This window comes from Callionymus lyra, chromosome 16 (assembly GCF_982586985.1).
Source record: "Callionymus lyra chromosome 16, fCalLyr1.hap1.1, whole genome shotgun sequence".
NCBI classification, from domain to species: Eukaryota; Metazoa; Chordata; class Actinopteri; order Syngnathiformes; family Callionymidae; genus Callionymus; species Callionymus lyra.
The window spans coordinates 25,075,941-25,099,495 of record NC_141833.1 but is presented as its reverse complement, the minus strand read 5'-3'; the positions used below and the strand labels follow the sequence as shown (position 1 = coordinate 25,099,495).

Below are 23,555 nucleotides of genomic sequence, written 5' to 3'. Positions count from 1 at the left end.
GAATGAACCGCTGAAGAGAAAAGTTTCATAAAAAGCTTCACAACGACGAGTGTTTTATTGAAAGTAGATCTGATCCTCTTCAAAGATCTTCTCGTCTGCATGAAAAAAGAACCTTCTGTCTGTGTCTAGCGCCACCTGCCTCACAGTGAAGGTGCGATCATCAGGTAAAGTCTCACCTTCCCAGCGAGACAGATTTCAGTGGGCGGACCTTCTGAAACACACCTGCACGCGTGCGACCAGCGGATATATGAAAGTAAATAAAGTCTTGAAAACGATGCCGAGGTAAACTCTAAACACACGAGTGACGCCGTACGTTCAGCCTTTCTTCCTCCTTCCTCTAGATCAGAGTGTAATTGCCAGTAATCAGGTCTGTTTGCTGCTGATAAAACCACTCTGAATGCGAGGAACCCTCTTTGTGTGATGACTCAATTATGCCAGAAGTGGCTCATCAAACCTGGCCCATCAGCTGCTTTAATAAATAAGGAGGAAAACTTGCTGCAGGCACATTATAATTCCATTCATTCCATAATTAAATCCATTCCAATTTTAACCCTTCGCTCCGTGTGCTTTTCTGCACCAGGAAACAAAAACAAGACGCGGGGATAAGGAGGAGGTGGGCGAGCGAGGGGGGCGACACACACACACACACACACACACACACACACACACACACACACACACACACACACACACACACTCTCACACACACACACACACACACACACACAGTGACCTTGCACAGAGCATCCATCCGTCGACTATAATTCACGATGATACCATTGAGGTGAAGAAGAGCCGCTGTGTTTACGTACGTATTGTATCAAACACATAATGACATTAACACACTCGTCCAATCACAGCAGTCGCTCTGACATTTCAAATCTTATTCCCTGTAATCTCGTTCGCCTCCATCATCTCGCCGGCTCCGGCTTATCTAAAGCAAACGTATATTGAATCTAACTTTCACTCTGACGAGGGATCGTCGGCCTCAGTTAATTACAGCAGAGGGTCCCGAGTGCACGGATGCAGGACCACCAGGACCACCAGGACCACGAGGACACAAAGACTCAAGGTCACTGTGAAGATGCTGCAGCTGCATCTACACAAGGATCACAAGAACAAGAGGACGAGACACGAGCCGGTCACAACCATCATCACCGAGATGGTTATTCATGACGTGGACGGGAGGGTCTGTGGTGGGAGCAGGCAGATGGGCGAGGGGGTCTGGATGAGGGGGTCTGGTTGAGGGGGTCTGGTTGAGGGGGTCTGGGCGGGTGAGGGGGACTGGGCGGGCTCAAGGACGGCCAGATTAACACAGAAAGTCTGGGGTCTCCGTGGACTCTCCCCTGAGGACGGGTCCAGGCAGAAGCAGCTGAAGAATATGATTCAGCACATGATGAGACCCTCCTTTCATATGCTAATGAGCCGCTGTGACGCCCCGACGTCTTTCTTCTGACGACTTTTGTCCGCGAGCAGTAATTAGTGTGTTTTTCAAAGCAAACACAAATAAATAATTCCATACTGAGGCCTAAGAAGTTGCAGCTTAATGTACACATTATCTTGGTTTTGTTGTAATTAGTCACTTTATGTTTGTGTTTGTGTTTGTGTTTTCTTGTGCAGGCAATAAAGTACATGATCGTGTCCTGAGACACAACAAGTGTGTACGTGTTGATCGGGGGGGACAGAGTGGACCTGGCAACCCGTCGGACAGATCGATCATCAAGCAACAACCCAAGGTAGAGAAGGTGATATATTAAATATTTATATTCATTTTTAAATCATGAAAATATGGAATTATTTACAGACGGAAAAAAAGAAGATCATTTGTTACAAAATGTTTTTTGTATTTACTTTCCAGGAACATGAAGCTACAAATAAAACTGTAGGAAGTTTGAGTAAGAGTTGAATAAATAAAGGATTAAATAAATAAATTAAATAAACACACGACACAAAAATCCAGTCAAGGCCTGCGCGCGGCCCCCGGACCTCGCTCTGTCCATCATTAACAACACAAGATGTTTTTAGCATGAAGTGAAAATCATCCTAAAAAAAGGTATATTGTGAAGAAGAATATATTGTAAAGAAGGAAACAAAGAAAGAGTGAAGTCAACAACAAAAACACTGAACTAATGAGCAACATTTATTTGACACGACGTAATCTATAGTGTTGCCGTTGTTTGTGTGGACGAGCCGTCGTAATCAAAAGTAATGAAGCCATTACGAGCAGGACCTCTGAGGGCCCGGCGTGGCATTAAGAGTGAGCCACATAAAAGGTTTATTAAAGGAAATTAAGGTCCATCACTGCCACACCTGCTCCCCTATTATAAATGTATGACAGGTCAGTGCCTTCAATCACAACAGCAAACCAGAGAGAGGAGTCATGTTTCCCATTACCAGAGAAAAGTAGCAGCGTATCCTGTGACTCACACGTCTCGCTGGCCTGTGACCACGATACGCCACCATCAGGCTGGAATAATTAGCTTTAATAGCTTTTATTTGGGAGCCACAAGCAACAGAGTGGCTGGATCTGAGCAACTATCTAAACACACTCACTACTTTAACGTCATTATGTCGTCTCATTACAACTTCTCTCGCTCCGACTGTTGTCGTCCAGCCTGTTTGTGAGTCTGTGTGAACAACACTTGTGTTTCTCACTCAAATCTACCATGATAAAAAAGGCTGTGAGGCACACACACACACACACACACACACACACACACACACACACACACACACACACACACACACACACACACACACACACACACACACACACACACACACACACACACACACACACACACACACACACACGGATCAATATGATCACTTTTATTTGACTACACAACTGAGTGTGTTTCAATACTAAGAAGACGTTGTTTAATGATGGAGATAAGAATCATCTCTGAAGGTGAAGAAATATCATCATCAACTTCTCTCTTCACAGATGGAATCAGACGGAGACGAACAAACTCTGAAAAGTGTCAACGATCACGGTGAGAGTTTACAAGAATCTTTCATCCACACCGAACACGATGCTTTACAAGTGTTTGAATTGAACGTTTGTTCATCGAAACATCATCAGTCAGTTGAACTAGAAACTTTCTCTACAGTGAAACAAATGTATCAACATCTTATTGATAATCCACTCAAATAAACATCATCAAAAGTATATTAATGGACGCTGTGGTGAACCTGACTTCATTATGTGTGTGTCACAGAGATGAAGGACTGCGTCGCCGACACGTTCAGGTAAGAAAACATCATTTCTGCCTCGGAACAAAAAATGAAAAGACGAAACGGTTCCTGAAAAGTTTCTAAAAAAGGGAAAATCATTGATTAGCAGCTGCTGCAGAGCAGGAAGTTGCAGCTAATGCTGTTAGTTTTCATTGAGAAAGACTTTGCCTGACGGCTGCGTGGAAAATCAGCAAAGGAAAAGTGTGGGAGGATAAGAGCTGGTGAAGGAGCAACCGCGCATGATTACATCATCTTCAAAAGTCGCAATAATTCCTCGTCGAGAAGCAAATGCACCCCAAGCTTCTGCAACCAGAGTCTGGCGACAATGACCGAACACACACATGGACGCACACAAGCTTTTGTCACATGAGGAGAATGTTACAAGTGCAGCACGAATATATATACGTGTGTGTGTGCGTGTGTGTGTGTGTGTGTGTGTCACACGTGTACAAGACATGTTGGGAAACTATGAAATTATAACATATTCAGCAAATGAGTTTGAATTAAGGTTCAAAATAATTATGAAAACCATCAAACTACACTTAGTAAGATGCTGTTGACTTTCATACAAAGGCTGGATTAAATCAGGAACAACTCAAGTGTAAATAACATTCATGATCCAGTGACCTCCGTGACCTCTCGTGTCTCTCAGCCCGTGCGGGTCCTCGGCTCGTAAGCGGGGCGCTGCAGACGGGGTGCAGGGCGCCCCCATCAACAAGAGGAAGTCGCTGCTGATGAAGCCGCGCCACTACAGTCCCAGCGCGGCCTGTGAAGAGGAGAGTGAGGACGTGGCGACACGGCGGCACAAAGACGAGCCGAGGAACATTGACACTCCAGCAGGTAAACAGATGTCCTGTTGTTTTGTCTGTTTTGATGAACAATTGACGCTGAATTTTAAAATCCCATCTGTTGCATTCATATCCGCCTGGCTCCGCGGCCGCCAGCCGCCGCACTCATTGTGCGGTGGAAGTGGAAGACGCTCCGGGTTTGTGTCTCGCCGCCACAAATGGAAGTTTTGACAGCTGATCTGGATTCTCTGGGCCGGGATCAAACTTCCTGAGCTCAGGCCAGACTCACCATTGCAGAGTTTTGGCAACACAGCACGTCCTTGTCCAGCAGCACTGATTGGTATATTTTAACCACGTAACTTAGCAACACACGTAATTGTGCCTTTGAAAGCTGGTGCGAGGCCTAACACACACTAATACATAATTAGGAATAATGTCGGCTCATTATTGTGTCGACAAATAAAGCTGGACATTATTTGTTTCCTACTATCACAACGATTCCACGCTGAAGGCCGTGTTTTTGTTGTGGTGTGTGTGAGTGTGTGAGTGTGTGTGAGTGTGTGAGTGTGTGAGTGTGTGTGAGTGTGTGAGTGTGTGTTGTCGTCCACTGTTGACGAGTGTCTTTATTTAGAGCAGCTTTAAAACAAAATCAAACACTGGCTGAAAACGACAAAGTCACGCGTGTCAGACGAGCATCGATGTTGATAAACACTCGCTTTCTTAAGCTGTTATTGTTAGATTCTGGAGGAAATCTCTGTCAAAATAAAATTGGAAATGTGAGGCAGCAGCAAGAATTCAACAGAGGGAACTAGTCATGACTGCTTTTGTGAGAAAAAAAGAAATAAGCCTCTCGTTTGGTGGAGACACAGAGTGTTCACGGCGCCAACTGCAGTCCTGCTGCAGAGAGCTGGTAATGGCTGTTCTGGAGAACAAACCGCTCACCTGTTCCAACAAACCACAAGCACATCCAAGTTTTTTTCTCCATCTCTTCCCCTCGCGCTGCACTTCTGTCTGTGTGTGTCTGTGTGTGTCTGTGTGTGTGCGTGTGTGTCTGTGTCTGTGTGTGTGTGTGTGTGTGTCTGTGTGTGTGCGTGCGTGTGTCTGTGTGTGTCTGTGTGTGTGTGTGTGTGTGTGTGTGTCTGTGTGTGTGTGTGTGTGTGTGTGTGTGTGCGTGCGTGTGTCTGTGTGTGTCTGTGTGTGTGTGTGTGTGTGTGTGTGTCTGTGTGTGTGCGTGTGTGTCTGTGTCTGTGTGTGTGTGTGTGTGTGTGTGTGCGTGCGTGTGTCTGTGTGTGTCTGTGTGTGTGTGTGTGTGTGTCTGTGTGTGTGCGTGTGTGTGTCTGTGTGTGTCTGTGTGTGTGTCTGTGTGTGTGCGTGTGTGTGTCTGTGTGTGTGTGTGTCTGTGTGTGTGTGTGTGTGTGTCTGTGTGTGTGTGTGTGTGTCTTTCTGTGTGTGTCTGTGTGTGTCTGTGTGTGTCTGTGTGTGAGTGTGAGTGTGAGTGTGTGTGTCTGTGTGTGCATGTGTGTGTCTGTCTGTCTGTCTGTCTGTCTGTCTGTCTGTCTGTGTGTGTGTCTGTGTGTGTGTGTGTGTGTCTGTGTGTGTGTATAAGTGTGTGTGTGTGTGAGTGTGAGTGTGAGTGTGAGTGTGAGTGTGAGTGTGTGTGTGTGTGTGTGTGTGTGTGTGTGTGTGTGTGTGTGTGTGTGTGAGTGTGTGTGTGTGTGTGTGTGTGTGTGTGTGTGTGTGTGTGTGTGTGCGTGTGTGTGTGTGTGTGTGTGTGAGTGTGTGTGTGTGTGTGAGTGTGTGTGTGTGTGTGTGTGTGTGCGCGTGTGTGTGTGTGTCTGTGTGTGTGTGTGCGTGTGTGTGTGTGTGTGTGAGTGTGTGTGTGTGTGTGTGTCTGCCATGTCTGCGTAAAACAAGCTAATCTTTCTCCAGCCGTTCATACTTGGCTGTGATTCAGTTTGTGTTTGAAGAATTTATTTATCAGTCGATTTAAAACTTGAATCTTGATCTTAAAGCTTCACCGAACATGTTGTTGACACCAGCCTTCTGCGCCAGGAAGTGCGACTGTACATTTATTTGTCTTATTATATGTAATATAATACATACATATATATACATATATATATGTATTTAAAACACCCCAATTTTTTTTTATTTGTATGAAGATAGTGGTTAAATCTCTCAGTGTGGAGTCGATGATTTCAAACATGTGGTGAACATACTTTGGATGAAAGTCTTTGTGTTAATGTTGCAGATTCTAAAGCTTTGTTAGGATTACTGTTTAAAAAGTGGCTTAAAGTGTGATCTGATGCATCAATCACTAAACTGTGCTGTCGGCCACTGAAGAGCATCGACCGACCAAAGAGCTTCTGCTGCACAGAAGTTTGAAGTGAGACTGTGTTCCATGAATCCATGAGTCGCACGTTAATCACGATGACTATTGATCAGACCGTTTGTAAAGCTTGACCCGAGACGTGGTAGAATATTACTGACCACATGTTTCTAAAACACTGAAGCAGATCCTAACAATCAGGCGAGGAACATACTGTCAACATGAAAAGCCTGCTCAGGTCCAGATGGACAGATGCTCTGGTCTTATCAAGTGGTTTACAACTGGATGAAAACGTGAAGAACTCACTCGTTCCACTGATGTCGTGGACGTTCATAACGTGTCCGTCTGGATTGTGAACATGTCGTCCAATTCTAAACATGTTTGTTTGATCCTCGGCTCAGCAGCTTAAACATCACATTCTCAATGATTCCTCGAAACAAATCTTTTCTTTCCAACCTCACTGATGACAACATGCTTCTCCTGAGATTAAATCCCAAAACACACTCCTTATTAACAATCAGCACATGGTAATCCCACCGTAATCTGTTGCTCAAAACTGTAGCGAAAACAATTGTGCTTCGTCTTGAGGTTTAGAATCTGAAATAACTTGTAAAGATGTTGGATTACGGTGTTGAGAAGATGTTCCGTGTATTAAAAACATGTTGTTCACAAGATAGCAAAGAACATGTGAAACCTTAAATGGATTTGAAGATTAGAAACACTGTGTGTAACAATCTGTGTTTTCATGTCAGACGGAATCCAAGGGATCGTCCACACGAACATCTCCGCGCACTGTGAGGACCAGGACCTGGATGATGAACAGATCCTCAAACATGAAGCCCACCACCAAAGTCCAGAGAGAACGAGCGGAACTTCGACCCCTCAGAGTCTTTACTCAGACGTGAGGGAAGCTCAGTGGGAGTCCCAACCCGAGGAGGTCCACGAGACCTGCTGCAGCCCCTCACAAGCTTCAGACCACATTCCCAAAAATGGCCTCGTGAAAGGCGAGAGCGAGTACGGCGTCCCGAGCCTTCTCCACGCCGGCGCCTTCCGATACAAGCTCCAGCCCCCGGAGGACGACAGCGAAGGAGAGCTGGAGGTGGAGCGGCCTCCCAGGCTGGACTGGGATCTGGGCCTCCACGAGAGGGCTCTGGAGATGAGTGGAGGGCGAGTGAACATGAGTCTGCTGGAGCAGGCCATCGCTCTGCAGTCGGAGCAGAGGCAGGTCCTGCATCACGCCTACCGGGAGATGGACCGCTTCCTCTTGGAGCAGATGAGCAGCGAGCGCAGGAACCCGCGGATGATGGACTGCAGGCTCAACTACCACGTCGGGAAAGGTAACAAAGAGCCTTTGATCCTCAACATTGATCCTAAAAGCAAAGTATTTGGGAGCGTAAATCTGATTGTGATTTGGACGATTGTAAATCCTCTTAAGCACTCAAACATTTTGGCAACAAGTGAAGAAATAAATAAACAGTTTAAAATAATGAAGAGCAGGAAAAATAAAGTCAGATGGAATTGCAACTACTCAGAATATTGGATTTTGATAGGAATCAAGTGGATATTTAACCATGAACGTAAGTCTTAAATCCTGCTAAAGTACCTCTCATGTCTGCCTGGATCTTCTCAGAGTGTAATCCACGTGTAATCTTTGATGGACGCTGACAAGTCAACGCTGTGTTGAACTGCCTTAACTAAAATCACAGATTAAAACATGCATTTTGGAATCTCGTGATAGTTATGATAGTCGCAGTGACCTTCACCACGTGTAGCCCCGAGTCAAGGTCGACCTTCACAAGACGTCCAGTATTTCACCTAAACTCTGAATATTTCTTCATATATCTTTACTTGTCATGGGATTTTACTCCTTTAGTTTCTTTGGGATTTTTATTTCCCAATTTAATGTTATGGCACATAAAACAACAATAATATTTGATATTTGTTTAATATTTGCATTTTCATTTACTGTATTGTGTTTGTCATTTACGTGATTATTTCACCATGATAACGCCAACCCTGGTGCATGATGGTCCGTAGAAACCTCTGGTTTGCTCCCCAGACTCTCCGCGCCCCGACAAGAAGGACATCAAGTGTCCGACCCCCGGCTGCGACGGCGTCGGTCACGTGACAGGCTTGTACCCACATCACAGGAGTTTGTCGGGGTGTCCTCATAAAGTCCGCGTTCCCCCAGAAAGTAAGTCACATAATCAGATCTGTGCATTTCTATTAAATGATTAGAAGCCATCAAAACTAGCCGGTTCTGGATTAACAATCAAGCGGCGCTGAAATCCTCTTAGCAACAGAGTCCTGCTTATAGACTCAAACCAAAGATGTGCCTGAACTTTCAATTAAAGGATTTCTCTCTCATAATGTGTGAATATTGAATTTCTGTCTGTGGCGATTGTTTCATTTCTATATAACTCCACAAACATTCCACATTAAACAGCAATGTTACAAAAGGAACAGAAAAAGTAATTAACTTTTTTTTAAGGCGGGTTCTTAGACTGGAGCCAGTATTTCAAATCAAAGGGCCACCAGTATTGAGAAATAAATAGACAACTCCAACAAACTAATTGGGGAATATGTGAAAAAAGAAGTTTCTAAAGGATCCGCAGCGAACCTTTAACGACGCATTTGTTTTGAAGAATATAATCGTGGTGTTACGTCTTCTGTGCACTAAAGCTATTTACATCCCAGCAACATGTTGGCAACATTGAAAAGCCTTTTTTCTTTTTCTATCTTCGCTCGTCCTCTGATCTCCTCGTCATTGATCAGATCCTATGTGTTAGTGTGTGTGTGTGTGTGTGTGTGTGTGTGTGTGTGTGTGTGTGTGTGTGTGTGTGTGTGTGTATGTGTGTGTGTGTGTGTGTGTATGTGTGTGTGTGTGTGTGTGTGTGTGTGTGTGTGTGTGTGTGTGTGTGTGTGTGTGTGTGTGTGTGTGTGTGTTAGCGTGTCGCTCGTGTGTGTGTGTGTGTGTGTGTGTGTGTGTGTGTGTGTGTGTGTGTGTGTGTGTGTTAGTGTGTCACTGGTGTGTGTGTGTAAGCGTGTCACTGGTGTGTGTGTGTTAGTGTGTCACTGGTGTGTGTGTGTTAGCGTGTCACTGGTGTGTGTGTGTAAGCGTGTCACTGGTGTGTGTGTGTTAGTGTGTCACTGGTGTGTGTGTGTTAGCGTGTCACTGGTGTGTGTGTGTTAGCGTGTCACTGGTGTGTGTGTGTTAGCGTGTCACTGGTGTGTGTGTGTGTTAGCGTGTCACTGGTGTGTGTGTGTGTTAGCGTGTCACTGGTGTGTGTGTGTGTTAGCGTGTCACTGGTGTGTGTGTGTGTTAGCGTGTCACTGGTGTGTGTGTGTGTTAGTGTGTCACTGGTGTGTGTGTGTGTAAGTGTGTCACTGGTGTGTGTGTGTAAGCGTGTCACTGGTGTGTGTGTGTGTGTGTGTAAGCGTGTCACTGGTGTGTGTGTGTGTGTGTGTAAGCGTGTCACTGGTGTGTGTGTGTGTGTGTGTAAGCGTGTCACTGGTGTGTGTGTGTTAGTGTGTCACTGGTGTGTGTGTGTGTGTGTGTAAGCGTGTCACTGGTGTGTGTGTGTGTGTGTAAGCGTGTCACTGGTGTGTGTGTGTATGTGTGTCACTGGTGTGTGTGTGTGTCACTGGTGTGTGTGTGTGTCACTGGTGTGTGTGTGTGTCACTGGTGTGTGTGTGTGTCACTGGTGTGTGTGTGTGTCACTGGTGTGTGTGTGTGTCACTGGTGTGTGTGTGTGTCACTGGTGTGTGTAGAGTGAACAACTATGCCTGTGCTTCAGTTCTAGCGATGCACGAGAACGTCCTGAAGTGTCCGACGCCGGGCTGCACGGGCCGAGGCCACGTCAACAGCAACCGTAGCACACACCGCAGGTACCGTCCGGACCGGTTGGTGCTGAGAGCCATGAGCTCAACTCTGCTCTCTGTCACAGTCTGTCCGGCTGCCCGATCGCCGCCGCCGTCAAAGTGTCCAGACCTCAGGACGAGAGCGTGAAGTGCAGACAGAGCGAGCGCTCGCCGAGGTACGTGAACAACGATTGTGAGGATGGATTCAAGCCACTGATGGTGTCGCTCCTGTCAGTTCCTCTCTATTAGACGCCATAAAAGAGCAGAACTCTTTGTTCCCTGTGGATATATCATGGGCAGGCGGCCCACTCCCACTATATTAATTAGTCTGGCAACCTGGCTGTGGATCTACAACACACATCAGATCCCAGACCATGTGTACAAAAGCTCTGGCACCTCTTCCTCTTTTTTAAACAATGCCTGAGAACAAGTGAACTTTCCTTTTTTAAACATTTGACACGTTTCCTCCACGCAGAGCCATCGGCCTGATAAAGAAGTTCGACATGAACCAACTCAACTACACACTGACGCACCCGGCGTTGCACAGCAGCCTCACAAAAGAAATGGACAAGTACAGCAGGATCCGCTTTGATTACGCCAGCTTTGATGCTCAGGTCTTCGGGAAACAGCCTCTGATTGGAAACAACTCGGAGCAGGAAGCGCCACATTTCCCCGAGTGTGAGTATTAATTGTGGCCTTTAAGTGAGCGTGTGCGACATCAAACGCACAACCAGGCCAGAGACATCACTCGTGGTGATGCGGTCAGAAGACGCTCACGACCGTCAGGTGTCGGAACATCTGGTGCATCAGCGACGCAATTATTCACCAATCATTGGTCCTTTAGCGCCTCCGCCGTATCCTGGCTTCGGCGCCGCCGGTGGACGGCTGCCCGGCTGCGACCCGCTCAGCCCGTCCAGTCCGTTCAAACAAGACGACGGCCTTCAAACCGCCACCGCCGCCATCCTTAACCTTTCCACTCGCTATCGGAGGAGCACGGACGGCGCCGCCGACGCGCCCCTGGCAGCGCCCACAAAGGTAATGAGACACTTGGAGAGGTGTTTGTGCGGTCATTTTAAAGGAACTCTGATTTGTGTATAAAAAGGAAAGACATCAAAAGAGAGGATTTTGGCAAAGTGAGCACGACGCTCCGGTGGCAGCGAAACAAGGAGCGTCTCCTCTATGAAGCTTTAATGTACACAAAAGAAAATTTGTGTAATCACATCAAAAGAGGATAAACAATCAGCCTTCTTTACAACAACTCGTCTTTTTTATTTTTAAACATGCAGTATTGTGTTTAATTTTGACATCAGCTGGCATCCACGCGTCTCAAACCGCATCTCCAGGCTGCAGATGGCGGAGATGGTTTATGATCCAGCATTAGGCTGTTTGTCTACAGCAGCCAGTCTTAAATCATTTAAAAGGATTAAAGCAATCAGTTAAAGGAGTTAACATCTGACAAGTCTAAGTCAGTCTAAATCCAAAAGCACTTATTGTGCTGAAGTTAGTCCAGACTAACTTTGCCATGAATACGGAGTGTGTGTGTGTGTGTGTGTGTGTGTGTGTGCACAGCACTGCAGATGATTCAAGGTTTCCACACCTACACACCACAGATCCTTGTCTCCCAGCTTGTGGAGCTGAGAATGTGGCCCGGTACCAGGTACCAACCCACTGAATGAATAAAACAGTGTTAGCAAGTTAATCATCTGTTCTCATCGACAGCTTAGTTATCTAGACATGGAAAATAAGAACAGCTTTCTGAAGGGAAAAGGGGGCGTGAGGGCATGTGGAGTTCTATAGGGATCTGCATATGCATGTGTGCGACACTCAACTTTTATTGTTTGCATCAAACCTCAGATCCAACCCAGTTCTGAGGGTCGTGTTCATGGATAATTGAAGTGGACGCGTCGCACGAGAACATCCTTTAATTCACTCCTCTTGGCTTCACAAATGTATCTGCTTTAATGAAACGTTTGTATTAATTGGAACTAATTCCATGGTTTAATAAGGTAAAACTTTTAATACCATGAAAAGCCATAAGTCATCACGCGATTGCGTTTCAACACACGGGGAAACACACATCTGTCAGCGAGGAAACTTATGTCGCATTAAGCTTTTTAATTTTTGCTTTAATAATAATGACCTAAAACCAGCGCCCCCTCCTCTCTGCCTGCATAACCAACACCCCCAACCCCCAGCTGCCATCTTGGTTGTGTGTCCTAGAAAACAGATGACACAGCTGTCACTGGAAAAAACTACACACCAGTGATTATTTTTTGTGTTCAGCAGCAGAATTAATACAGGCTTAGTTTGGTGTTTTGTCTGGAAGGAGATAACCACTCGATGCATTATTTAAATATGTTGTTTATTTGCTTTGATATTTCTTGTTTACACATGAATGTTGTTTGAGTTCAGCTTCTAACCTTCAAGCTTTTTTAAATGTTCGTTTACAGTCACTGGTGTGAATTATCTTTGATTTGAAGTTTGAAGTCATGATTATGAACTTGTTTGTTTGAAACTTTTTCTAACAAAAAGGTGTTAATTATTTGTACAAACAAAATAACAAAACACCAAACAAACACAAAAGCAGAATGAAAAAACAAAACAAAACCCTGTAGTTTGAAAAAGGAGAAAGTATTTTTTTTATTCCCTTTTTAATGATTCTTTTGTTTGTGGCACATATTTACACAGAAGACAATAAATAAATATATATATGTATTAAAATATAAACACTGTAACATAATATAGTGAAATATATAAGCATATGCTAAATAGGTGTGAATACACGTTATATACAAAATATACATTATTACTATCATCGATGTCCTCTTTCATATACTTGTTTATCTTGTTTATTTATTATTTAAGATATATTTGTTTGTACCTTTTTTTTTAAAACAGATTCGTTTTTGTACTTTAACAGATTTATTTTGCAGTCATTAACAATTGACTATAATATAAAAGCTTGAAGATACTTCTGGGTTAAAACCCAAATAAAGAAATTAAGAATATTTATTATTTATTATTTATTATAAGACACTATATTTCAATAAGAAGAAGATTTTGTTCGACCAACTATTGTGAGACACGTGACGTTTGACTAAATAAAGATAAAGATTCACAGAAAACACGTCCTCATCGATCCTCAAATGTATTGATTGAAACTTCCCGTGTTCTCAGGAGATGCTCATCGAAGTGGACGAGAACGGAACCCTGGACCTGAGCATGAAGAAGTCCAAGGACGTGGTCAGAGTCCCGTCCAAAGCCCCGGCAGACGAGCCTCCGCCGGAGTCTGCGGCGCCCAAGAGTGGAAGCTCGCTCGCCGCCTTCTACCGTCCTCTGTGCGACAGCTGGGACGCACCCCTCAACTTCAGCAAAGCACACGCGCCGCAGTACAGCGAGGTGAGGTCAAGAGGTCAAGAGGTCACGGCGTCTGGAGTCACGGCTCGCAGACGCCGCAGATACCGAAACAATGAGATGGATTCTCGACTTGTAAGAAGATTAAGATACGAGAGGGATTAAGCTGAAGGTTTTCCTGGTGAGAGTGTCTCTCTGGACACGACACCTCGCCCTCTTACTCACTTTTGATTGACATGTATGTGACGTATTCAGTCATGCTCCCTGGACACGTGTCAGTGAAGCTGGACCACGAGGACGTTAGCAGTCTCCAGAAGAACATGTGTCTCTTCATACCTGCTCCAGATCTCAGGTGCATCTGTGTCGACTTCACGTCAGTCGAGTCAGAACACAGGCTTTGTAGGACATTTAGCACCGAGTTAAGTCTTCTGTGGGATTTTAAGAATTATCCCGTTTGACCTGCATTTGTGGAACATCTGCCAGCTACTGGAGGGAAAAAAGGAAAGTCTATACATCAGGAACACTATGTGGATTATGTGTGACTTTAAATGGAGGTTTGTTCCTCCGATGCTAATCTCCTGCAGGAGACTCTGCACCTCCTCGTCCTGATATCTCACTGTTGTTTCAGGAGGATTACGACGCCCTGGAGGAACATTATCAAGGAGACGCAGGTTTGATGAGCGCCAGAGCCAAACTGCTTCTACGAGACTCAAAGAAAGAGCTTTTGAGGTTCGTCATGTGACACTGGGGGGGGCAGCGAAGGGGGCGGTCCGGGGGGTCAGTGTGAGACGGCAGCATATTTACTCAGTCAACTGTGCATAATGAGAGCCTTTGTAGCCTCGCTCTGACAGATGGTCGCGGCGCATAAGACGTGTAACTTTGTTTAAACGAGGGCGTCACTTCCTGTCGCGACACAAACTTGATTGTGACCGGTGTGTCTGCAGGTTCATGGAGAAGAAATAGATGTGAAAGTGAGTTTCCACCTGAAAAAGCTACAACCTCTGATCTTCTAGCTAGAGTGCATGTCGCTCCAATAACTCCTGTAGTTCCTGTAATATCCTCACTGGAGAGCAAACAACAGATTGATTTCTACTAAACTTCCTGCAGTACTAACTCTAACAAGTCTTCAGTGTTGAAGGTTCATGAGCGGCTGCACCGAGACGAGACGACTAATCTCTGTTTGAATGTCTGTGTCGTCCAGCAGCTGTCCGACCCCAGGCTGTGACGGCAGTGGTCATGTGACCGGGAACTATGCTTCCCACCGCAGGTACGTCACCTTGTTACGCAACAGGTTTCATCTCAAGAACCCATGAATGGAAACTGAGCCTCGAACACCTTGAAGCAACAATTATTAATAACTGTTGTGGTGCATTTTGGGAAAGAACGTTGAGCTTAATTGTAATTAATTGTAATTTGATTAAATATAAAAGTTGGACTCAAAGGTGGACGAGATTCTCTGTTGCTTCAACATCCACGAGTCTCAAGAGTGAATCACATCAAATAAACTGTAGTTTACTCTCGTAAATAAATAAATACTCACTCGCTCTTGTCTTAAAATACAGAATCAATTTACATTCAACATAATGATAGTATCAGATGCTAATGTCAGTAACTCTGGTGTAAAATGATTTTCATCGACTCCTGGTTCACAACCTTCTTGCCTCATAATAACAAAACACTTTTGACGTGTTTTTTCTTATACAGGAAAGTAACGACAAATATCTGTCTGAACTGAACAAGTCAGAAACATTCATGACCTCAAGAAAACACAACATATTTGACACCTAGTTTTGGTTTAAATGTATTCTTAAGGTTTTGTTTCTAATCAAACAACACAAACATTCTTTCACTCACTTCAACACAATAACGCACACATGACTCTCACCAACGGATGGAAAAACAAGTTGCAGATTGTTGTTTGTAAACACGCTGCTATTGTGTGGAGATGTTTGGGCGCTGATCAAAGAGTGCATTAAAATGACGGTGAGCTCTTGATCCTCTGCAGCGTGTCTGGATGTCCCCTCGCTGACAAAACACTCAAATCTCTGATGGCAGCCAACTCTCAGGAACTAAAGTAGGTGTTTTCTCAGCCCTTCATTGTCGCCAGAGGATTTCTGATAGTTTGAGTCGTTCATCTCCTCCTGCATGCATCGTGACAGAGTTTCTTCTTCTCTCTTCTTGGCTGTAAAAACCTGCTTCCTCCTCCACCTGCAGGTGCCCAACACCTGGTTGTGATGGATCTGGACATGTGACCGGGAACTACGCTTCTCACAGAAGGTACGCGCGCAGAAGCTTCCATCGAGCAGGAAATCTATATTTGTCGGAGCATCACATTCCAGCAGATGGTGAAAATCTCACTTGAGTCTGCAAACATGCTGCACTTTTGGATTCCTGTGGTGATGAGTTGGTCTTGGCTGACACTTTGTTTCTCTGCGTCCAACTCTATATATCCACAGATCCAACAGCTTAAAGGTCGTCAGCACCAACGTCTCTCGTCATTTTCATGCCAATGTTGCCCATATAAACAAGCCTCACTTTATGAGTTGGATTTTATATTTAAATATATAATATTTATGTATCTTATCTATTATTTGAATTATAATTATTCACCATTCATTCATGTCAGTTATTGTGAGTTCAGCAGACGAATCCTAAAAGCACGATATGAATGTTTTCAACATTACATTGTGGCGAGAGATCGTCAAAAAGAACTTTCTTTCATTTGTTAATAGTTTTCCTCGAATTGAACCAGTGGTTTGTAGTTTCACGCGACAACACTATCAAAGTGGCCTCGTTACATCCACGTGTCGCACAAGTGCTCGACGTGTCATCCTGAGAGCGACACTAAACACTTCCACGGCTCCTAAGTCCAGAATATTTCTCCTGAAATGTTGCTCTGCTGTTTCCAAACATCTGCAGCCTGTCAGGATGTCCTCGTGCCAGGAAAGGAGGATTGAAGCTCACACCAAACAAGGATGAAAAAGATGAGCAAGAGCTTAAGTAAGACATTTTGTTGTCATGTTTTTGTGTTGTTGTGGCTGTTGAGACAAAGACTATATTGTTGATAGTGTTATACCTGCAGGCCACTAGTTACACAAAGACCATAATACTTCTTCCGTGGTAACATTAGTGGATTAATTTCTTGGATTAGCTGCATGTTTATTTTCAGTGCTTTCTTCATAATTAAACTATATTAAGAAAATATTTGTGGGTCTGGACTTCGCTTGGCAGCTTAGTGTGCGCTCTTTGTGTTTGTGAAAGTGGTATTGGATCAAAACTAATGTAATTGATTTGCAGTTGAAATCCAAAGTCAGATATGTGAGCTGTTGTTTACTTCTACATCTGGACACTGATTTTTCTTTTTAATTACTAATGCAAGGGCACGAGCTTAGGAATTAGACTGGAATAGATCTCATACACATTAAGAGAGAAAGCGAGAGACGGGGGATGGTAGCAAATGTCCCTAGATTATAGCAAATAGTGGGCCATATGGCACGCCGCTATTGTCCTGGTGACTTGCATCAGCTTCTACCTGCGTGGATGTAATGAAGCCGCTGTTTTGTCCTCTAAGAGCCGCGCAGCACTCCAACACAAAATGCTGAAACAGGCTTTTTGCAGCAGCACTCTGTATCGTCTGCATCATCTCAGCTGACCTTTCACCTTTATCAATAAGGGACGGGGTGAGCCCCCTCCAAATTACATTCTTTCGCATGAGGGGATACATGACAATTATCTGTAATTCATGTCAGTCCATTACTGACCTGCATGGAAACGCAAGCGAGAAACTCTTAATGACGTCCTGCTGATGTTTGTGCCACACAAATAAATAAATGAAAGCAACGTGCCGTGCGCTCAAGTTTCACCGGATTAGTAAGTTACATTTAACGTGATTATTTGAATCCATTTCTACTTTTGGAGACTTTGTTTTTAATCAGCATTTGGTTGGATTAATCAACTTAATGGTGAACAAATCTTCCGGTCTAGTTATTGAAAGGGAGTTTTAATGATCTCAGAGAGTTATTTGTTTTTAGACCTTTTTGATGCGTTTGGTGCAGACAAATGTTCCTGAAACATCTGAAGGTGCTCTTTAACCTTTACTCACAATAATAGATTCAAACTTTCACCATTTCATCAATTCATTGAATGATTTCAAACACACAACTGAAGCATAAACAGACACACAACAGCTCACTATTGGGTCACGTCAAAAACAAGAGTATAAATTCACTAAATATTCTGTCCTGTTGGAAATAATATCAATTAGAACTTCTCTAATTATTAGAACTTTTTCAGGTCAAACAGTTCCATTAAAATATTACAAAAGAAAATCAAATAATGGGGAAAATGTGAAATGACACAACGTTGTTTCTTTTTAAACGTACATCAACACTACAGATCAACAAGCAAAAAAATGTTGAAAGTATTTTGAATAAATCAATGATATATTTTATATATATTATATCAATAATCAATGTTTATTATATTATGATTATTTATTTTCTCTAAAATAAGAAGAAGGGTTTGAAGCTCTTAAGAAAGTCTATTCAACGTGAAGTCACACGACATGAAGTTATGGAGACGATATATTGAAGTATGTCTCATGTTGCTGTCAATCATCTACATTTGAGGAAGCACCTGTATATTATTTGATGGTCATTTCCTGACTCACCTGTGCTTCAGGTGTCCAGTGTTCGGCTGTGATGGACAGGGCCATATATCGGGAAAGTACAGCAGCCACCGCCGAGCAGGCAGTTGTCCACTGGCTGCCAAAAGACAGAAGGAGTCGTCAATCAACGGTCTGCCCTTTGCCTGGAAGGCCAATAAACAGGAGCTGCCTCATTGTCCTCTGCCCGGCTGCAACGGCCTCGGACACGCCAATAATGTGTTTGCCACTCACAGGAGGTGAGCTCGCCGTCCTCCATCTTACACATGTTGCATTCACCGCCAATCTAACGTCAAGTCTGCCGCAGCCTGTCGGGTTGTCCTCTGAACGCTCAGAGCATCAAGAAGAAACACTCTGAGGAGGAGATGATGACCATCAAGCTGAAGACCAGCAGTGGTGAGGATCTCACACACATTCAAAAAGATGGTTTTAAAAACTGTGTCACATAACTATAAAGAAACATTTTCTGAATCAGAAATAATAAGAAATGAAACTTAAACCACACATTGATGACAAAGATAAGTCATTCTACTACAGTAGTGCATTTCCTTTAAGAAAAATTGAAATATGATCATTATTATGGAAAAATGTGTATTTTACTGCTCAGGCTTAGAAAGTCAATGTATTTATATTATCATACATTGTGGTGACGAGTAAAGTAAAAGTATTCAAAGTATTCAAGATTCAAATATGTGTATTTGTCATCTTGTAGTAATGAAACAAGTGTTTTAAAAGGTCACTGAAGTCAGAGTTATGATGAATATCAAGGAGGTTCAGATCAGTTCACAGGCTGGTGAGGTTCAAGAATCCATCCCAGAGTTTGAGTGACAGGTTGAGAAAAGACATATTCACTCACTGACTGGAAGAGAGAATTTAAGGCGAGTCGTGGAAAAATGTTATTTGAAGTAAAGATGTTTTGTCTCGAAGGTATCGAGGACAAAGAGGACATTCAGCACTTGGATCATGAGATCGAGGAGCTGAACGACTCCAACATGAAGATCGAGTCGGACATGATGCAGCTGCAAACCCAGGTAAGTTTCCCCCCCGACACAGAGGGTCCGAGGCCCTCCAGCGTCCGTCCATCCATTTGACTGTGATGTTCTCTAAAGCAGATCTCCTCGATGGAATGTAACCTGAGGACCATCGAGGAGGAGAACAAGATGATCGAACAGCACAACGACGGCCTTCTGAAGGAGCTCGCACGCCTTAGCCAAGCGCTCATCAACAGTCTCACGGACATCCAGCTGCCTCAGATGGTAACACCCGAGCACAAACCATCCTCGGGTTCCTCCTATTTCCCATAATAGTCACCTGCGTGTTGTCTGCTTGCAGGGACCCATCAGTGAGCACAATTTTGAAGCCTACGTCAACACCTTGACTGACATGTACAACAACTCGGAACATGAATACTCTCCGGAGTGCAAGGTCCTCCTGGATAACATCAAACAGGCTATTAAGGGCATCCACGTGTAGGTTCCTTTGACTTGAGATAATGGCACTAGATAGATCTATTTTACTGACGAGTGCCGGTGGTTGCATGTGTAACACGAGTGTTTCCTGGTAAATACACGGTGCCCAAAATGACCAGCCAGATTTGTAATGCTTGTACTGTTCCTGCATTCATACGTTTATCCTGCTGAGATTTCTACTCCTCTTGCACTTCATTATTTTGTATGGTTTGCTTGATTTAACTCCGTAAAAAATATATATATATATATATGTTGGTGTCACTCTGGAATTATTGCTATTTATTATTATTATATTTGTCCGTTCACGTATTTATTTGACTTTTATTTATTTCATGAAGAGTAAATGGAATTAAAGTTCTGCACATTGTAAATGACATTTCAGTTTCACGGCTTTCCTTCGCCATCTAGTGTTGAAATGATCCTGTTGACGCTCCCTTGAAGAAAACTACCAAATTAATATTAACTTTGTGCTTTTTACTGTGTATTGGAAACTGAATGTATGATATGACAAAACAACTGGGATGACGAAGATGCAATTGTACTGTATTAGGATTTTTCCAAGAAAACAAAACAACAAAAAAGAAACAAGAACTAAATGCAATTAGTGACTGAAAGTGCAACAATAACCCACTTTATCCATTTCTTTCTTTCATTTTTCAATCAAATATACTTATTAAACTGCCTTCTGTGCACACTTGAGTGTGTGCATATAGTATGTGCCTAAATGTACATGGATCCATACAAATATATGAGTATGTTTTGTGGTAGGACAGTATTACGTGAATGGTGTCGAATTTATTACACAGTACAATTATTTTCATATGTCTCGAATGACTGTTTGAGGTCTCAGACCAAATACATTCTGGCGTTTGTTTGACCTTTTTTAAAAAAACAATTGGGTGGATTAAGACGAAAAGCCCTGTTTGAAAAAGCCTTAACACTTGAATCAGTTTGATTGTTTACTCGTCTTTCAAAAATGATCTTTTCTCAACAGCTCACTGCTAGTATTTCAACAAAATGATCTTCACTGCTCAACTGAGACTCATGATTTACGTAGACATGGAAACACAAAAAGCACTTTCTTGTATTCTCATTATTATTCTTTACAATAATTTGTATAATTGCACAAGAGTTCCACAGTTTTCTGAGCACGTGATGGAATTATTGTTTCTGTGTAAAAACATGAGGAAAATAATGGAAACAAGAAAAAAAAAGTGGGTGAATATTTTAATTGTAATAAAGTCAATTATTGAGAAACATTGGATTCTAAACTTAATGTAATTGAGTTAAAACATAACACCATGAGCACTTAAAGTAATGTAACAGCTTCAAAGCCAAACTCCAAATTTAAAATCATCTTATTTCTTAATGAATCACATTCAGTAAACCTAGACTTCATGTATTATTCAAAAGTTATATTTCATTCCTACTCCACGCATTGTTTGCTCAGGAAGTTTTTGTGAAAATGTTTATTTTCCCTTGTTAGTATTTGATGTTTTGTAATGTGAAATGCTTCTTTTGTGGAAAAACACTCGTATGAATTGGAATTGTAATGTATTTTTTTCTTTAACCCTTCAAATGCTAGTTTTATTTTCTTTCATTTGAGGTAGTTTGTAAATCGATGACTATTACTTTTACTATTTCATAATAAACAGATATGCGCTGTGTTGTACAGTTTGTGTATGGTAGAAATAAACTTTTTAAATGGGCGTGTGTATTATTCACTTCTAAACAAGAGACATTCCAAAAATATTTGAACAAAGATGGAGGGAGGTGAAGAAGAGGGTGCAGACCAGGGGCAAGAGGGGGCCTGGCCCCCTCAAATAAATGTTGTGCCCCCTCAAACTTACAAGTAAGTAAGTAAGTAACAGCACAATAATAATAATAATAATAATAATCTCTATTTATATAGCGCCTACAACAATGCCCCCTCAAGATTTGTGGCTGCCCCCTCATACATGCCTGTCTAGACCCGGCCCTGGTGCAGACAGGGTGGAACAGGTGGAAACAACTGACAGGGTTGATCTCTGAGAGAAGAGAAAAAAGGAGGAAATGCTTTATCACACAGTCGTGCAGTTAGAAGTCAAGAGAAGAAGAAAGAAAGATCCGTCGCAATTCAACGATTTGCAAGGAAGTGATTTAAAAAAAGATTTAATAAGAGATCATTTTACAGGGACAGCACATTTTAAGGTTATATATATAAATACAGTATATATATATATATATATCTATATATATATATACTGTATATTTAATATATTTAATATATACACACACACACGCGCACACACACCGCAATCTTTGCCTCGACTACACGTTGCAAATCGTTTGTGTTGCCGTTACTTACATTAGGCTCTTGTGCCATCTAGTGGTCAGACGTGGATCCAGAACCATCAGCAGAACTTCATTTCTGTTGGAGGAGAACATGCGAGTTATATACAAACCATTGTTTGAAACAATATATCAGAGTCAAGACTGATCCATACTTTTGATCGAGAAACAAAGAAGGTTTATTTTGTTACATTTTGATCATCCTTGTATCAATATATCAATGATAATATCAAGTGTTATTACATCCAGTGACATGAACTAGTTTAGTCTCATCTGCGGTAAGATACGACTGACTAGTAACATGCTGGTGTGACACACACACTCACACACAACATGTTAGTGAAGCCAAACACCGACTCGGTCGGGCCGTCCTTGAGCAAGACAATGAACCTCTAATTGATTTGGGTGTCGTCCACGCCTGTGCGCGCTGAGTTATAGCAAAAGAGTTTGGGTGGTCAGCAAGTCATCTGAATCTCATCCAGCTGTGATTTGTCGATCGTCCTTCAGCGAGACAGTGGCTTGATCAATGCGTTCACATCATTAGATGAGCAGTGGCTCAGGAGGCCCGAGGAGGACGAGAAGGCTGTGGCTGTGTCACCAGCAGATCCTTGAACTCATCGTTATCTTAGCGCCTTCATACGTGTTCTTATTTCATTATGCACCACATAAAAGTGACAGAGCATCACAACATGTGACGACAACATGAGAGTGAGGAGAGTGAGAGGCGTGAAGGTCAGCTGAAGGACAGAGATGAAGGGAGGTGAAGAGGAGAGTGAGGCCAGGGCGTCACTGTCAGGAGGATCTGTAAGTGAAGAAGGTTCTTAGGTTGGAAGCAACATTCCTGAGACCTGTCATGCCCATCGATGCACCCAAGTTTACAACAGTGAAAGGATCAAATACACTTTAAATTTCCTTTCATTGACTAAACCAGCACATTTTTAAAGTTTAAAATCATTGTTATCCACACGACAATTGTGACGCTGCCGTCAACACCATGTGTGAAAATGAGCCGCTAGTGATGAATCCAACACACACTTTCAAACATGAGCGTTGGATGCAGAGGCTTCAGTGTGTGAGGATGAATTATTTCTTCTGTTGGTTTTACCACGTTTGAAAAAATATCCTCATTTGTTGATCACACTGTTCGCAATATTTATGACTATATTTCCACGTTCAATACCTGGAAATTAAACTATCCACGTGTCAAACATAATGAACGTGGATCATAAAAACGTCCAGAATAAAGAGGGATAGAGATAAAGAGAAATAAAGATGGATAGAGATAAAGAGAAATAAAGAGGGATAGAGATAAAGAGAAATAAAGAGGGATAGAGATAAAGAGAAATAAAGATGGATCGAAATAAAGAATAAATAAAGAGGGATAGAGATAAAGAATCAATAAAGATGGATAGAGATAAAGAATAAATAAAGAGGGATAGAGATAAAGAATAAATAAAGATGGATCGAGATAAAGAATAAATAAAGAGGGATAGAGATAAAGAATAAATAAAGATGGATCGAGA

The 23,555-nt window shown here is 42.8% G+C and overlaps 1 protein-coding gene across 5 annotated transcripts in view; it reads left to right on the top strand.

Moving 5' to 3' along the window:
• st18 (ST18 C2H2C-type zinc finger transcription factor) overlaps positions 1-21,409 on the top strand; it is a 51,986-nt gene extending 30,577 nt beyond the window's left edge. The window contains exons 2-22 of one of the 5 annotated variants that reach the window (XM_087810680.1): positions 1,621-1,736; positions 2,948-2,996; positions 3,222-3,252; positions 3,890-4,077; positions 7,107-7,691; positions 8,414-8,548; positions 10,152-10,242; positions 10,302-10,391; positions 10,691-10,893; positions 11,060-11,250; positions 13,393-13,614; positions 14,198-14,298; positions 14,771-14,836; positions 15,575-15,643; positions 15,784-15,846; positions 16,489-16,569; positions 18,250-18,471; positions 18,540-18,628; positions 19,160-19,263; positions 19,342-19,488; positions 19,565-21,409. In XM_087810680.1, the coding sequence (XP_087666806.1) occupies positions 1,621-1,736; positions 2,948-2,996; positions 3,222-3,252; positions 3,890-4,077; positions 7,107-7,691; positions 8,414-8,548; positions 10,152-10,242; positions 10,302-10,391; positions 10,691-10,893; positions 11,060-11,250; positions 13,393-13,614; positions 14,198-14,298; positions 14,771-14,836; positions 15,575-15,643; positions 15,784-15,846; positions 16,489-16,569; positions 18,250-18,471; positions 18,540-18,628; positions 19,160-19,263; positions 19,342-19,488; positions 19,565-19,705 (2,984 nt within the window). In that variant the 3' untranslated portion in view covers positions 19,706-21,409. Of the gene's footprint in view, positions 1-1,620; positions 1,746-2,947; positions 2,997-3,221; positions 3,253-3,889; positions 4,078-7,106; positions 7,692-8,413; positions 8,549-10,151; positions 10,243-10,301; positions 10,392-10,690; positions 10,894-11,059; positions 11,251-13,392; positions 13,615-14,197; positions 14,299-14,770; positions 14,837-15,574; positions 15,644-15,783; positions 15,847-16,488; positions 16,570-18,249; positions 18,472-18,539; positions 18,629-19,159; positions 19,264-19,341; positions 19,489-19,564 lie in introns of all 5 variants that reach the window. The other 4 variants (XM_087810679.1, XM_087810677.1, XM_087810678.1 and 1 more) reach the window with 4 other exon arrangements.
• The last annotated feature ends 2,146 nt before the right edge of the window (positions 21,410-23,555 follow it).